The sequence below is a fragment of the Prionailurus bengalensis genome, chromosome A2 (genome assembly GCF_016509475.1).
Source record: "Prionailurus bengalensis isolate Pbe53 chromosome A2, Fcat_Pben_1.1_paternal_pri, whole genome shotgun sequence".
Taxonomy (NCBI): Eukaryota; Metazoa; Chordata; class Mammalia; order Carnivora; family Felidae; genus Prionailurus; species Prionailurus bengalensis.
The window spans coordinates 9,906,678-9,921,261 of record NC_057348.1 but is presented as its reverse complement, the minus strand read 5'-3'; the positions used below and the strand labels follow the sequence as shown (position 1 = coordinate 9,921,261).

The following is a 14,584-nucleotide window of genomic DNA, read 5'->3' as shown; positions in this document are numbered from 1 at the left end:
CACACGCCAGACTTTATGGGCTCTGCCCGAAGGTGTCTTTGGAGGTGATGGGAAGGAAACTTGTTTCCCTGCTCAGGACCAGCCCTCTAGATCCATAAGTGCCTGTCCTCACAGGCTGCCAGCCTCTTGCCCGAAACTCAAGGTGGAAGGAGGGCACTGCGGGCCCTGGCTGCCACGGCAGGAAGGTGAAACTGAGCCGGCCTGCAGGAGACAGGGCTGGGCTGAAGGAGGGTCTGCGGCCAGCCTGTCTTCCCTGCTTAGCTCACACTTGGAGTCCTTGGGAGTCCAGGAAGACTTGTGTCCGAAAGAGAGCTTTACAGACGGGGAAGCCAAGGTCAGGGCAGACGAGGGACCCAGGACCCACAGGCCGCTCCAAGAGTGCCTGACGGAAGTCATTTCGGGATCAAAGGATCGGGAGGGAGAGAGCCAGACTGCCCCGTCTGTCGTCCGTGAGGACGACAGCTTGTCATCAAGCCTCTGGGGCTTCCCTCAGTCTTCTGGAGATGTGAGTAGGTCTCAATGGGGAAGTTGCAGGGCCCGGGGAGGAAGTCATGCTCATCAGATTGAGGGACAGGAAACCAGCTGCCACTTCCTGACTATAGACTTGAGGCTGCAGGGCCCTCCCTGGTCTCATGCACATGCCCAGAATGGAGAAAGCAGACAGACAGATGCAGAGGCCCCAACACACACACACACACACACACACACACACACACACACACACACACACGAAGCCCCTCATCCAAATATTAGACTCTGGAATCTCACCTGCTTACTTCATGGTGCAGCCTGGCACCCCCTCCTGGCCTGGCAGATCCGGGGCTCCCAGCCTTGAGGACCATCCCAGACTGTTTCCTGGGGCTTCCCCATCCCCTGGTCTCAGCAGGTCCCCAGGCCTCCCAGCTGCTGAGGGTCCCGCTGAAGGTCCCACTGAAGGCGTTTTCATCGGAGGCCCCGGGCCTAGGAGGTAGCTGGGGCCAGCCCTCCACTCAGTGGCCCACCATGAACTAGGCAAAACCTGTCAGAGGCCTCTTCGGTTGGGTGCCATTCCTTGGGCTGGGCCTGGCTCCCCGTGTCCCACGGACGGCCAGGTGTGCCAGGCCCCTCACGTGACTCAGGGCTTTCTCAGGTTTCTCCCAGGGGCCCATCTCAGTGATGGCTGCCTCCCTCACTGCTCAGGGAAGCCTAAGTGGATATGAGGGAGGACTCTAGCCGGATCTAGGGATTGGTATCTCCTGGAACTGGCTGCAGAGGCAGCTGGCCAAGCAGGCCTGAGGTTGTCCCAGTGTGTGTCCCACGTGTGGCCAATGAGAGGCCTCCCCCAACAACCACCTCCCACATCTGGCCACCACTCCCCCTCCCCGCAATGCATAACACGTTCCTGAGCTCTGCTCCAGACTTGGTCCCTGAGGTTCTCGCTGCTCCCTGGCACTGCCCTTCTGCCCTGGCCAGGCTCTTCTCCCAAGCCTGTGTCCCCACAGAGCCAAGGCCCAGCTCCCAATGCTCTGGTCCTTCTGGGATTCCCGTTGACCGCCCCCCCTCACTGTTTACCACGGCCCTTGGGGTGTCAGCCCAAGCATGACCCGAGACTCTGGATTCTACGCACAATGTGAGGTTTATGTGGGCACAGCTCTGGGCCAGCATCCTGTCTTGCCACTTCCCATCTGGGTGACCTTAAGCAGGTCACTTCCTCTTTCCCTGTCGCTTGCCTTATCTAATAACAGGGGTGATAAAAGTTCTTTCTGTCTCCAGCTACCCGGGAAGACCGTAGCGCAACACTTGGGGCACTAGAAGCACTATAGGTACCCCTCCTCCTTGCCCACCACCCTCCAGTCCTGCCAGGGACCCCCCGGGGAGGTGGCACTGGCAGCTTAGCTCCTGGTAGCACTTTGGAGGAAGGCAGGCACACATGCGCCCCACCACCCTACCCTGACTTCTGGAACTGCTGGGACCAAGCCAGGCCACAGGGAGGGGGCAGGATGGATGGTATCCTGACTGGGGCGGGGGGCTCCCAGCCAGCATCCCTCAAGGACAGTTGCCCCCCGTGCCCCTCCCCTTCTCAGCTCCCTTGTTAATCACTCAGCGAGATGTGCATGAAACTCGACCTGCGCCTGCCCGATAGCATCTCCGGGTACCAGCCTCCCTCCTGACTTCATAGCAAGGCCCCGGCCCAGAGAAGGCCCTGCTTGGGCCGTGTCTGCTGGGAGGAGAGTGTTTATTCTAAGAGGGCAGCCGGGAGCTCTGCATCCACCGGGAGGGATTAGCTCCCCAAGGTTGCAGGTAGAAAGCTGCCCACGCACCCTGCTGTTCCCAAGGAGGTGGGCAAGGAGTGAGGACCGTGGGGCAGGTTCCCCTGGATGGACGGGGGCAGGGGCAGGGGCAGGGCGGGGACAGGTGGGCACCATGTTCTACGACTGCCTCTTCTCGGCTGCCTGTCAGCGTGAGTACCTGCCTGCCCACCTCCAAGCCCCCCCGCTGCCCCCGCCCCACCGAGGACAGGGAGGCTGGGACAGTGGAGGGGGGGGGGTGGGTGCTTGGCCACAGGCTGGCAAGGCCTTCTGAGCTCACTCCTGACCATCTCCTATTCCTGGGAAGCCAAGAGTCCTCTTGAGGAAGGTGGCCCCAGCACCTTGGTCCTTCCAGGGCTGCTGAGACCCTGGGGAAGGGGGTCAGTCACTGGCTGTCCACAAGTCCTGTCTGTTGGGGAAACGGATTCAGCCCTCTGGGCCTGAGCATCACGGCTCCTCAGTCACCCCTCCTGGTCTAGCGTTGGGACGAGGAGGGGTGGGGTGGGGTGGGGCTTCTTCTACATGTCAAGGGCCACAGGTCCTTAAGGCTTATCCCAATGTGCAGTGTCAAGGCCTGCCAGGAGACAGGCAGGATGTTGGAGAGACCCCGCTCTGTCAGAGGATCAGCTTCAGGCCACTTCGTCCCCTCCTGATGGGCTCAGGCTCAGGGTTGACAGGGACAGCAGGCGGAGCTGACCCAGTGACCCTTCCTCACAGAAGGCGCCATGCGGGCCAGTGAGACTGTATCAGAAGCCAGCCCGGGCTCCACAGCCAGCCAGACCGGAGTCCCCACTCAGGTGGTTCAGCAGGTGCAGGGCACCCAGCAGGTAGGACGTACTCCCCTCCCCCCCCAGGGGGCAGGGCGGGAGGGCACACGAGAGGGGCATTGGTGACGGTGGCCACAGGTACTTGGCCTCCCCTCCCACCCTGCTGCCAGAGCCATCTGCACCTGTTCTTAGCAAGATGTTCGCTTCAGCCACCACCCCCACCCCGCCCTGGGGAAGCCCGCATGGCTCAGGTCCTTACTCCCTGCCCCTACAGCGTCTGCTGGTCCAGACAAGCGTGCAGGCCAAGCCGGGCCACGTGTCTCCCCTCCAGCTCACCAACATCTCAGTGCCCCAGCAGGTAAGGCTGCCACACCAGGCCCGGCGTCCCCCTGGGTTGCAGAGCCAGTTCCTGGTGGCCTGCTCAGATGTGCCTTCACCAGCATCAAGGACCTAGGCCCCATCCAGGGGGATGACCGCCGCCTCCGGCCAGTGAGACGGTGGCAGTCAGGGCCCGTTGGGGAAGGAGTTGCTGCACGAGACATCTTAATAGACAGCCGAGGAGTAGCAGTAAGGAAGGTGGCTTTCAGGCCCGGCCCCGATATCTCAAAGCAGAGAACCCAATGCCAGTTAGGAGCCAAGAGCCCGTAGCCAGCACGGGGACCGTGAGTACATGGTGGCCTGTCCCCCAGAAGGCTGCCGGCGGTGTGACGGGGCTCCGCCCAGAACGGGCTTCAAGGGTGAGAGCATATTGCGCATGGCCTGTGGAGCCGGGCTCCCTAGACGTCAACCCTGGCTCGGCCACTTACCGGTTCCAGGGCCTCAGGCGAGCGCTTTCGCCGTCCCAAGCCTCGCTGTCACCGTGTGTGCGGTGGGGGTAGTAACAGCGCTGCCCGGGGGCCGTCGGGGCAGTTTTGTGAGCTGACGGGTGAGCACCACCAGGACATCGCCTGGTGTGGCGCAGATGCTCGCGGGAACCAGACGGGCTGTTGTGAGTGAACTGTGGTCCTTTTTCCTCCTGGTTCTAGGCTCTCCCCACGCAGCGTCTGGTGGTGCAGAGCACGGCCCCAGGCGGCAAGGGTGGCCAGGTTTCCCTGACAGTGCATGGCACCCAGCAGGTGCACTCGCCCCCTGAGGTAGGTGGTGGTCCCATCAGTTGCCCTCTCTGTACCTCTCTCCCCGGGTTGGGCATGTACCCCCAGAGTATACTTGGAGGGGTCCCTGTGCCCCCAAGCCCACTCGCTCCTCCAAAGTCCTTATTGAGCCCGGGTCGGGTGGCTTGGCTGCCTGACTCGTGGCCCTGCCAGCTCTGAGCTGCTTCCCACCCCAGGCTGAGATGGGCCTCCACATCAGGACCCCGCGTCCCAGGAAGCAAAGCGGGTCCCCCTGCGCCCCTCAGGGCTGGTAGAGGCTCTTCCCCAGACTACAGGGTGGATTCTGGGGACCCCCTAAGCACTAATGAGTGTGTTGGAGGCAGGCAGACCACGGGTGGCTGGGAGCATAGGTGGCAGCATCAGGAGCTTGGGGTCAGACCCCCAGCTCAGCCATTTCTCCTGGGGGACTCTGGCCAGGCCCCTGGAGCCTCCTGAGCCCAGTGTTTTCTGTGTAAAACAGCTAATAATACCAAGTGCCGTCAGCTCCGTGTGGCCACAGCATGGCCCAGAGCTAACAGGGACTCTGTCACCAGTCTGCCTGGGGTCAGTGCCCGGTGCCACCACTCAGCTGTGTGGCCTTGGGACATCCCTTCCCATCTGGAAAGTGGGGCTTGCCTCACCTACCCCTCCTCACCTCAAGGCGGCAGTCCCTCTGATTTCGGAGGCACAGGTGTCCTCTGAGCTGAGGCCATCTGGGCTGCAGAGGGTGGGTCCCCCCACCAGCACCTCTGAGCCGAACCCCTAGCCTTGCCTGGGAGTGAGCGGGGCTACGGCAGGGACTAGGCATTTGGATTCATGAAACGCGGCCAGTTACCAGCCTAGGAGACTGAGACCTCTGTAGACTGCCACCCTCCCCAAGTAGCTCTTGGGACAGCCCTCCTGAGAAGGGTTTTCCAGGGCCTGGGTGCCCAGACTACGCTCCCGTGTCTCCTTCCCTCGCAGCGGTCGCCGGGGCAGGCAAACAGCTCCTCCAGCAAGACGGCTGGGGCCCCCGCGGGTGCAGTGCCGCAGCAGCTGCAGGTCTGTGGCGTTCAGCAGAGTGTCCCCGTCACCCAAGAGGTGCCAGGCCAAGGCGGGCGGTGGCTGGGGCAGGGGGTCCTGGCCAGGCAGCCTCTGCGGCCTCCTTGGCTGTCTGTGAGAGCTGCGGTCGGGAAGGTCTGTGGGAGCCAAGCAGGTAGGGGTGCATCCTCAGCCGGCCCCCGGGGGCCTCTGGCAAGAACCTCTGCTCTCCTTCAGACACGGCATCCTTATCTGCATAATGGCTTCTGCCCTGGGAGTCTGGGGGCAGGGTGGCCGGGGTTGCTGGGGGATGAGATGTGGTCCTCACAGGTGGCACCTAACACTGAATGGGCGCTGGAAACAACTTTGAGAAACAACCTTGCCTCTTTGGGCCCACTCGCCGGGAGGAAGCCCCGAGGCCAAGTCCAGGCTTACCCCTAAGGAGCTCAGGGAGAGACCCAGCCTCCAAATGCACGGCCCGCCTTTGGGAGGAGGCTATGCTCTGAGCTGCTGGAGCAGGTTAAGTGGCAAGGGTCGTCTGCCATCTGGTTGTCATCACTCACGTTGCGGGGTCCCAAACCCCTGGCAAAACCAGATGAAAGGCACAGACCTCCCCCAGAGGAAAAGCAGAAACCCCATCCCGAAGGATTCGCAGATGTCCTGCCGAGCACCACGCACCCTCTGAACCTCCAGGCCTGGGTCCGAGTCCTAATCCACCACTCGGCACCCCACCCCACCCCCGGCCTCTGCCCCTCGCTCTGTGCCCTGAGGGCGATGTCAGTATTCCTGCGGTAGCGTGAAAGTAAGGAGGAGGAGGCATGGCGGATGTGGGGGTGTGCGATAACTCATGTCCAGAGTAGGGGTGGGTGGCAAGGACTCCCGCAGTCAGTCCCAAGTTCAACTTCAGTTCTGCCACTTCCTGTCAGCCTCACTTTGATGCGCCTCTGTTCACGCCTCTAACTGAACGCCCGGGGTCAATGTGGTCCTGAATCTCAAAGGCACTTGGTGCAGGGCCGGCAGGGAAGAGCTGGAGAATGGTGGCCTCTTTCTCACCGGGCTGCTGTGAGGCTTACAGGAGTTCATGTGGGCATGGGGTGGGTGCTCAGGGATGGGTGGGCCTTTGGTCGCCACGGTTACCACAGTCTGACTTGCCTTTTCCATCCCAGAGGTCCGTGGTCCAAGCCACTCCACAGGCGCCCAAAGCCGGCCCCGTGCAGCAACTTACGGTGCAGGGGCTCCAGCCAGTTCACGTGGCTCAAGAGGTGCGTGTCTTCTCCACTTACCTCTGGGCAAACTGGGACTGGGGAGGCCCGGGCTGGGGAGGGGTGGGTGCGGGCCCATCAGGCTGCAGGGAGGGAATGGGGCGGGGCGGGGGGCTCGGGGGCGGGGTGGGGGGGGGGGGTCGGGGTGGGGGGAGTTCCTCAAGGGCTTGGGCTGTGGGCTGTAGACTCTGTCTTGGAGCCTCCCCTCTCCCCGGCACCTGGCGGTTCAAGGGCCCAGGTTTTGCTAAGAGAGAGATCTGGATTCTCCCCTCCCTGAGGCACCGGGCGGGATCTTCTGTGGGGTTGCCGCGTGGGCTCAGCGACCCGGTGGGCGGCGGAGGCCTAGAGCCCCGCCCGCGGCCGCTCCCGGTGACCCCCCAGTGTCTCTGTTTGTCCTCCAGAGCTCAGGCAGTCAGTTTCCCGCTAGGAAGGCAGAGCAGCAGGAGCCCTGGCCCACGCCGCCGCCGGAGCCGCCGCCCCGGCCACCCACGCCCGGGCCCCGGCCGAGCGCGCTGGCCCCGGAGCCGCCGCCGCTCCCGCCCGCGTGCAGGGGCGAGGTCCGGCAGCTAGGCAGCCCCCAGCCGCCGCCGCCCCATTACGAGCCGGGCGCCGAGCAGTGGGTGGAGCTGGTGGGCGTGATGCCCCCGCACCTGCTCCTGCCGCAGCAGAAAGTGGTCTTCGAGCCACTGCCCGGGCTCCCGGCCCGAGCCAGCCCCGACCAGAGGGTCAGGATCCAGAGAGTCCCCCAGGTGCTAGTGTTCGGCACGGCCGCCACGGCCCTCAAAGTAGGTGGCCGACGCACGGGCGGGGGGCATCGGGCGGGCGGGGGCGGGATCCGCCGGCCCGGCCGGCGCCCGGCCCCAGGCTGCCCCCTGGCCCTGCTGGCCCTGAAGACCCCACCTCCGCCCGGCCAGTGTGGGGACCCACCTCCGACCCCACCCCCACCTCCCACCCCCCACCCCCCACCCCCCACCCCCCACCGCCAAGACTGGCGGTCCCAGGTCCCAGCCTCCACTCCCAACAGACGGGCAGGGGATGGGGGTGGGGAATTCAGGCCCCGCCCCCCAAACCTTGTCAGTAATTCCAGGTTGTGTCCCGCCAACCGGAGCCCCACCCCTGGCCTCTGGCTCCTCCCCTGACATCCTGTACTTAGCTTCCAGGCCCCGCCCCTACAGACGGGGATCCTTCCCTTGATGCAGGCTCCACCCCTGAGGCCCTGTTTGTATGTGGTTTTCAGGCTCCAGCTTTGGCTTTAGCTCTAGTGACAGCCTTGTCCCAGTGCTTGGCTCTACTTGTGGGGTCCAGCTTTCGCGCTCAGAGTAGGACTCCGGGGTCTCCTCAGCCCGCCTCGCGTCAGGCCCCATCCTTGCCGTCCGTAGCCTGAGCACAGAGTCCTGGCTTCTGACACAGCGCCACCCGGTTCCCAGCCCTGACCAAGGCCACAACCCCTGGGCCTCTGACCCCTGGCCCTGTCCAGGATGTGTTCAGAAAGTCCAGAAATGCAGCCTCCCCGCCGGGGAGCCAGGCGTCCTTGCGAGCTTGGACAGCTACCAGCCCTTTAGAGACAGAGACAGAGGCAGAGGCAGAGGAACCGCCCCACCCTGACCTCCTGTGTGCCCTTCCTCCCACACCAGGTGCAGCAGCTCCAGCAGGTGCCCGTCCCACACGTGTACTCCAGCCAAGTGCAGTATGTGGAGGGTGGTGACGCCAGCTACACGGCCAGTGCCATGTGAGTGGGCGCGGGGGGGGGGGGGGGGGGGGGGGCGGGGCCAAGTCGGCTCAGGACCCTGCTGGGACTCGAGGCCTGAGAGTCCCTGCCCCTAGCCGACCAGCCAGCCTTCAAGGCCTCAGGTGACAGGTGATAGGTGCTTCCCCAGGATAACCAGCAGCCATCAGGCAAGGGCAAAGCAGAGGGGGCCCTCGCAGGTTGGGAAAGGCATCCCAGTATAACTTAAGACCTTGGGGTCAGATGGGCCTGGTTTTTAGAAAAGAAAAAAAGAAAATTTAATTTTTATAAGACAAACTTTCTGAATTAGTAGGGAATGTTAAAGAAAAAGAAATCTTCCCTGTTGACCCCCAAGCTTGCTCCAAAGGCAGTGCTGTGACCAGTTTCTTTGTTTCCTCCTAGAGACACCCTGAGAATAGAAACTAGCCCCTTTTTTGTTCAGAAACAGGCAGAATGTTCGGTCCTTTATTTCTTCCCAGTTGTGTGTCTCAAAGCTCTTCCCTGTTTCTCTGACCGGGTCCCAGTCACCCTGTTTAACGGCTGCATAGTACTCCACGGTGCAGACGTAGCGTGAACGTCGTAGCCAGTGCCGTCAGCCAGTGCAGACACTTGGGGGCCCTCCTCTCCCTGCTGTCGCGTGCCCTGCAGCATTATCAGCACCTGCCACGTCAGGCAGATGCCATGCCCGAGGCCTGCCCGAGCCTCCGCTCTGGCTCACTGTTGTCCGGGAGACCCCTCACACCACCTTTGCTCTCTCCTCCTTCACAGTAAGAGTTCCAGGATCACGGTGATTGTCGGTTTAATTGTCGGAAGCTTCTTTCGGTTTTCTTTACATTGTGTCTGACCTTTTTTCTTACACCCCCCACCCACCTGTCCCATAAGGGCGTGATGCTGGGGATTAGCTCATAGAGCAACTCAGTCCCTGGATCGTGGTGCTGTGGCCTATCCCAGGGGGCTTGACCCTGGCACCTGAGTCATGGTCGACGGCCTCCAGCTACCTCATAGTTCCGTTGACTTATTTCCCATGCTGCCGGTCTCTTAGCCACGCAATTAACCAGAGTGGGTAGGGACCATACAGGGCATTCCGGAAAGAAGAGTGGCCCCCATAGGGCCCCCAGAAAGTAGAACTGAGGCACAAGCCCAGGCCTTGTGGTGCCGGGCTGGCTCCTTCTGCCTCCCCTGGTAGTGTCTGTCCTTGCTTCTGTTTGAATTCTCCCCTCCGGGGTTATCGCGTGTGGGATCACACGTAGCCCATCACCGCCATCGGATTCTGGTGAAATTGTTAGTAGCACTGTGTCCCCTGCCTGTCTCTTGCAGTGGATTTTAACTGGCTTCCCAGCCCTTTGCCAGCCTGGACCCCCTCCCTGGCCAAAGCCACAGTCCCTGAACCTCTGGCTCTGGCTCTGTCCAGAGACGCACACGTTCATTCAATCATGCAGCAAATTGCTGCCAGAGCAACATTTTTCGAGCACGTGTGGCTCCAGATGTGGGGTGGGGTGGGGTGCTGGGCTGGGCTGGCTGTGGTCCCTGCCTGGGGATGGGGTGGAGGGCACTTGCTGGTGCCACCCAGTGCCACTTCAGTAGACGTGGACCAGGATGCCGCAGTCAAGAGCTGCCTCTTGGTGTCCAACAGGTAGGGCGCCCACTTCGGGTGACCAGCCTCCCCCCCCCCTCCCCTCCCCCCTTGCCCCTCCCCCCGCCTTCTCCTTGCCGCCCTGGAGGCCTGCAAGTCTCCTTCCCCAGCTTCCTTCAGGAGTCTGTTACAACAGAGCCTTCTGCGGCGGGTCCCATCTGGCTGGCCTTGCTCCCTTTCTGGACTTTTAAAATTTGATGTTATTTTGAATCACTAATAAGTTAAGAGGACTCAGAAACCAAAACTGTGTCCAACGATGTCTTGTGAGATGCCCACTCCCCATCCATGGGGCCTCCACCCGCATGATGCAGACATAGATAGGAAATGGGGCACAGTCTCCCCCCTGTTCCGGAAACCCCATCCTTACCTTTCCCCACCTCTTTCGTTCACCTGAAAAAATGTTCTGGAGCTTCTTCTTTGGCAGGATCTTCCTCTCTCTTACCCTTTCTTAGGATTCTGTCACCTTTCACCTAACTGTCCTCCAAAGAGGGACCCCAGTTGTTTTTGCTCTCTTGCTATGAACTGCGGCCTTGAGCCCCTGCATCATCTGACGCGGGTCCTGGGACGGCTGGAGGAGAACGCTCCTCTGCCTCAAAAGGGACATGCTCTGCACTCCAGAAGTCGTCGCTGAATGGCCCCCCAGGGTGGCCACCGGATTGAAGGGAGGCCACCTCCCCTTTCTCCAGCCCCCTCTTCCCGTCTCATTTACTACCTGGGCACAGACCACGTTCTGCAATGCCCTTGATTCACCTCTGTGCTTGCTTCTCCTCTGGCTTCCCGGCGACAACGCGAACTCCCCCGGGCAGGGCTTTTTCTGTCTTACCCACTGTTGGGTCTGTAGTGCCTACAACAGTGTCCAGCATACAGTAGGTGCTCGATGAGTTGGTTTTTTTGTTTTGTTTTGTTTTGTTTTGTTTTTAATTGAGTGAAGTGTGTGCCCTATTCCAAGTGACCTAGCCATTCTGTCTTGGCTTCTTCACATCTGAGGTGTGGGCTCCCATGCCAGGGGCCGTTCTGATGATTACATGGAAAATTGCGCCCCATCAGGCACTCGCTCAGAGTGGTGCCTGGTCCGGCATGGGTAAACGTTGGCGGCCTCTGGCTCCCATCCTGGGAGGGCCCCGGCGCCACAGGAGCCCCCTCCGCCCCGCCCCTCGGCTGCCCAGCTCCTGCCCGCTGACTCCTGCCTCTGCTTCCCTCTCAGCCGCTCCAGTACCTACCCCTACCCGGAGACGCCGCTGTACACGCAGACAGCGGGCGCAAGCTACTACGAAGCTGCAGGCACAGCTGCGCAGGTCAGCACGCCCGCTACCTCCCAGGCGGTGGCCAGCAGCGGCTCTGTGCCCATGTACGTGTCCGGGAGCCAGGTCGTCACCAGCTCCGCCAGCAGCGCGGGTGGGGCCAGCGGCGGCGCCGGCGGCACCGGCGGCACCGGCGGCGGCGGGGGCGGCGGCGGCGGCGGCGGCGGGGGCGGCGGCGGCGGCGGCAGTGGCGGCGGCGGCAGCGGAGCAGGCACCTATGTGATCCAGGGCGGCTACATGCTGGGCAGCGCCAGCCAGTCCTACTCCCACACCACGCGTGCCTCGCCAGCCACCGTGAGTGCCGACTCGGGCCCCAGAAAAGGCATGCAGGGCCGGGGGCGGGGGGAGGTGCTGGGCGCGGGCGGTGGGTGGTCACTGGTCGCCGGCAGCAGGAGTCCTCGCACCCTTGCGCCGGAGTCCTCAGATGAAGATGTCCGGGGATCAGATCCTGGCTGTGTAGCCTCAGACAAGTTACTCAGCCTTTCTGGGCCTCAGCTCATATGCGTGAGGCTGTTAGACCAGGGCCCCAAGAAGTGTTGTCTCCTGTGATCAGAACTGATGATGGCAGGGGTATAGCAAGGGGAGGGAGAGGCAGGCACCAGCATGGGGGGAGCTGCCCTGAGCAAGGCACTTGGTCCATCTAGAAGGCGACAAGAAAACCTGTCTCTGCCCAGAGGTGGGCTGTATGGAGTCACTTGGGCCGGGCCTCTCACTAGCTCTGTGACTGTGGTTGGATCAGGGCCTAGTAGTCTCAGGGTGGTCCTTGTCCTCTTGGAAGTTGGGGTCTGGAGTGATTTTTTTTATTTTTATTTTTATTTTTTAATATTTAGTTTTGAGAGAGAGAGAGAGAGAGTGAGCGAGCAGGGCAGGGGCAGAGAGAGAGGGAGGGAGACAGAGGATCTGAAGCAGGCTCTGAGCTGTCAGCACAGAGCCCAATGCAGAGCTCGAACTCAAGAACCGTGAGATCATGACCTGAGCCGAAGTCAGGCGCTTCGCCCACCGAGCCACCCAGGTGCCCCCGGGGTCTGGAGCGATTTTTTTTTTTTTTTAATGTTTATTTATTTTTGAGACAGAGAGAGACAGAGTGCAAGTGGGGGAGGGGCAGAGAGAGAGGGAGACACAGAATCTGAAACAGGCTCCAGGCTCTGAGCGGTCAGCACAGAGCCCGACGCGGGGCTCGAACCCACGGACTGTGAGATCGTGACCTGAGCCGAAGTCGGACGCTCAACCGACTGAGCCACCCAGGCGCCCCTGGAGCGATTTTAAATACCGCCCTTTGGGGGCGACTGGGTGGCTCAGTCGGTTGAGCGTCCAACTTCGGTTCAGGTTGTGATCTCACCGTTCGTGAGTTCAAGCCCTACGTCGGGCTCTGTGCTGAGAGCTCTCGGAGCCTGGAGCCTGCTTCAGATTCCGTGTCTCCCTCTCTCTCTGCCCCTCCCCTCCCCTGCTCACTCTCTCTTCTCTCTCCTTCCAAAATAATAAACATTTAAAAAAGGTTTTTTAAATAAAATAAATAAATACCGCCCTTTGGCATAGCCACCCATCACGGACCACATAACCGAGACGGAAGCTTTCTCAGAAGGCAGGCTGAACCTCCTTTATACCCCCATGGAGCCCGGCTTCAGGTCTATGTTGTTCGAGTGCTGGTTGTGACCCACCCAGCTGATCTCATGACCCTGTAACAGGTCCTTACCCGAAGTTTGCAGACACGCTTCACTAGAACACTGCCGTCCTCTAGACATTCCCCATTGATAGAAGTATTTCCTCTGTGCTGTTCAATACAGAGGCCTCTGGCCACATGTGGCTATTGAGTGCCTAAGATGTGGCCGGGGTCACCAAGGAACTGAGTTGTTTGTTTTTCCTTACGCTATTTTGGTATAATTGTAGATTCCTAGGAAGCCGCAAAAATAGTACAGGGAGACCCCCGTGGGCGGCTCACCCAGGTTACCCCGCCCACTCAGATTACCCCACTAGTTACGTTTTACATGACTGCAGTACAGTATCCAGCCAGGAACCTGGCCTTGGTACAACGCGGGGGGTCTACTTCTATCTTTTCATCACGGGTGTACATTTGGAAACCACCGCTACAACCACGATGCAGAACTGTTCCACTGCCACAAAGATCACCCTCCAACTACCCCTTATAGTAACCCCCGCCCTCCTCCCTCCCAACGTCTCTAACCCCCAGTAACCATGAATCTGTTCCCCATTTCTATAATGCTGTCATCTCGAGAATGTTCTATGAATCATACTCCACATGACCTTTTGACATTGGCCTTTTCCACTCAGTATAAGTTAATTTAAATAGCTACGTGTGGTTGGAGGCACCTCCGTTGGACGGTGCAGTTCTAGAGAGTTCCATGAGATTTAGTTCCCACCGGTGATTATGCTGTGATGTGACCTACAACGTGGTTGTCAGCGTCACAATTGGAAATGGGCACAGAGAGAAGGGACGCCTGGGTGGCTCAGTCAGTTGAACCTCCACCTGCAGCTCGGGTCACGGTCTCAGGGTTCGTGAGTTCACTGCTGTCGGCGCAGAGCCCGCTTTGGATCCTCTGTCCCCCTCACTCGGCCCCTCCCCTGCTTGTGCTCTCTCTCTCTCTCTCTCTCTCTCTCAAAAATAAATAAACATTAACAAAAGAAAATAGGTACAGAGAACACTTCACAATGAGTATTCCAGAAACTAAAGCAATTCCTCATGCTCTTCGGTCCCTGGTCCGGCCCCAGGTTCAGTGGCTCCTAGACAACTATGAGACGGCCGAGGGTGTGAGCCTGCCACGGAGCACCCTCTACTGCCACTACCTGCTGCACTGCCAGGAGCAGAAGCTGGAGCCCGTCAACGCCGCCTCCTTCGGCAAGCTCATCCGCTCCGTGTTCATGGGCCTGCGCACCCGACGGCTGGGCACCAGGTGGGCCATCCACCCCCGACAGCCGCAAAGCCCGCCCCATCTTCCAAGTTCTCCAGGGCCTCGGCTACCCCTGTCACACCCTCGCTCACCGGCCCCTTCCTGTCACACCCACACATCCCCACCCCAGGGCCTTTGCACCAGCTATGCCTTCTCCTTCACGCACTCTTCCCCCGTATTCTTCCTCAAACGCCGCCTGGCCCCGTTAACTAAAACTGCAGCCTTCCCACCTCCCACCTCCCTGACTCCCCAGACCGCCCCCTTCCCCGCTTGCTTTTTCTCCTTACGGAGGAGCACCATCCAACATGACTCTGGGTTACTCCCTTCTCTTGTTTCTGATCTGGCTTCCAATGCTAAAATGCAGGAGCTGCACACGGTTGGTGCTTAAATCAGGGCCTTCGAGTGAATTCATGTAGGGAGGAACAAGGAGCCATCCCACGAACCCACTCTTCCCTTCTTCTCCTTTGCAACGCCCACACCTCCCTGGGGTGAGCCCTGCTCATCTCTCCGGTCCAGTTCCCAGCTTAGGCGTTGCCTCATTCGCTTGCACG

At 60.8% G+C, this 14,584-nt stretch overlaps 1 protein-coding gene across 11 annotated transcripts in view; it reads left to right on the top strand.

The window, feature by feature from the left end:
* The window catches only part of RFX1 (regulatory factor X1), a 32,776-nt gene that overhangs the window by 12,198 nt on the left and 5,994 nt on the right, over window positions 1–14,584 (top strand). For 5 of the 11 annotated variants that reach the window (XM_043586779.1, XM_043586776.1, XM_043586784.1 and 2 more), the window contains 9 exons: window positions 3,006–3,115; window positions 3,330–3,413; window positions 4,081–4,188; window positions 5,149–5,265; window positions 6,372–6,467; window positions 6,869–7,252; window positions 8,102–8,196; window positions 11,031–11,421; window positions 13,855–14,036. In XM_043586779.1, coding sequence (XP_043442714.1) covers window positions 3,006–3,115; window positions 3,330–3,413; window positions 4,081–4,188; window positions 5,149–5,265; window positions 6,372–6,467; window positions 6,869–7,252; window positions 8,102–8,196; window positions 11,031–11,421; window positions 13,855–14,036 — 1,567 coding nt within the window. The remainder of the gene's footprint in view (window positions 1–3,005; window positions 3,116–3,329; window positions 3,414–4,080; window positions 4,189–5,148; window positions 5,266–6,371; window positions 6,468–6,868; window positions 7,253–8,101; window positions 8,197–11,030; window positions 11,422–13,854; window positions 14,037–14,584) is intronic. The other 6 variants (XM_043586781.1, XM_043586782.1, XM_043586783.1 and 3 more) reach the window with 6 other exon arrangements.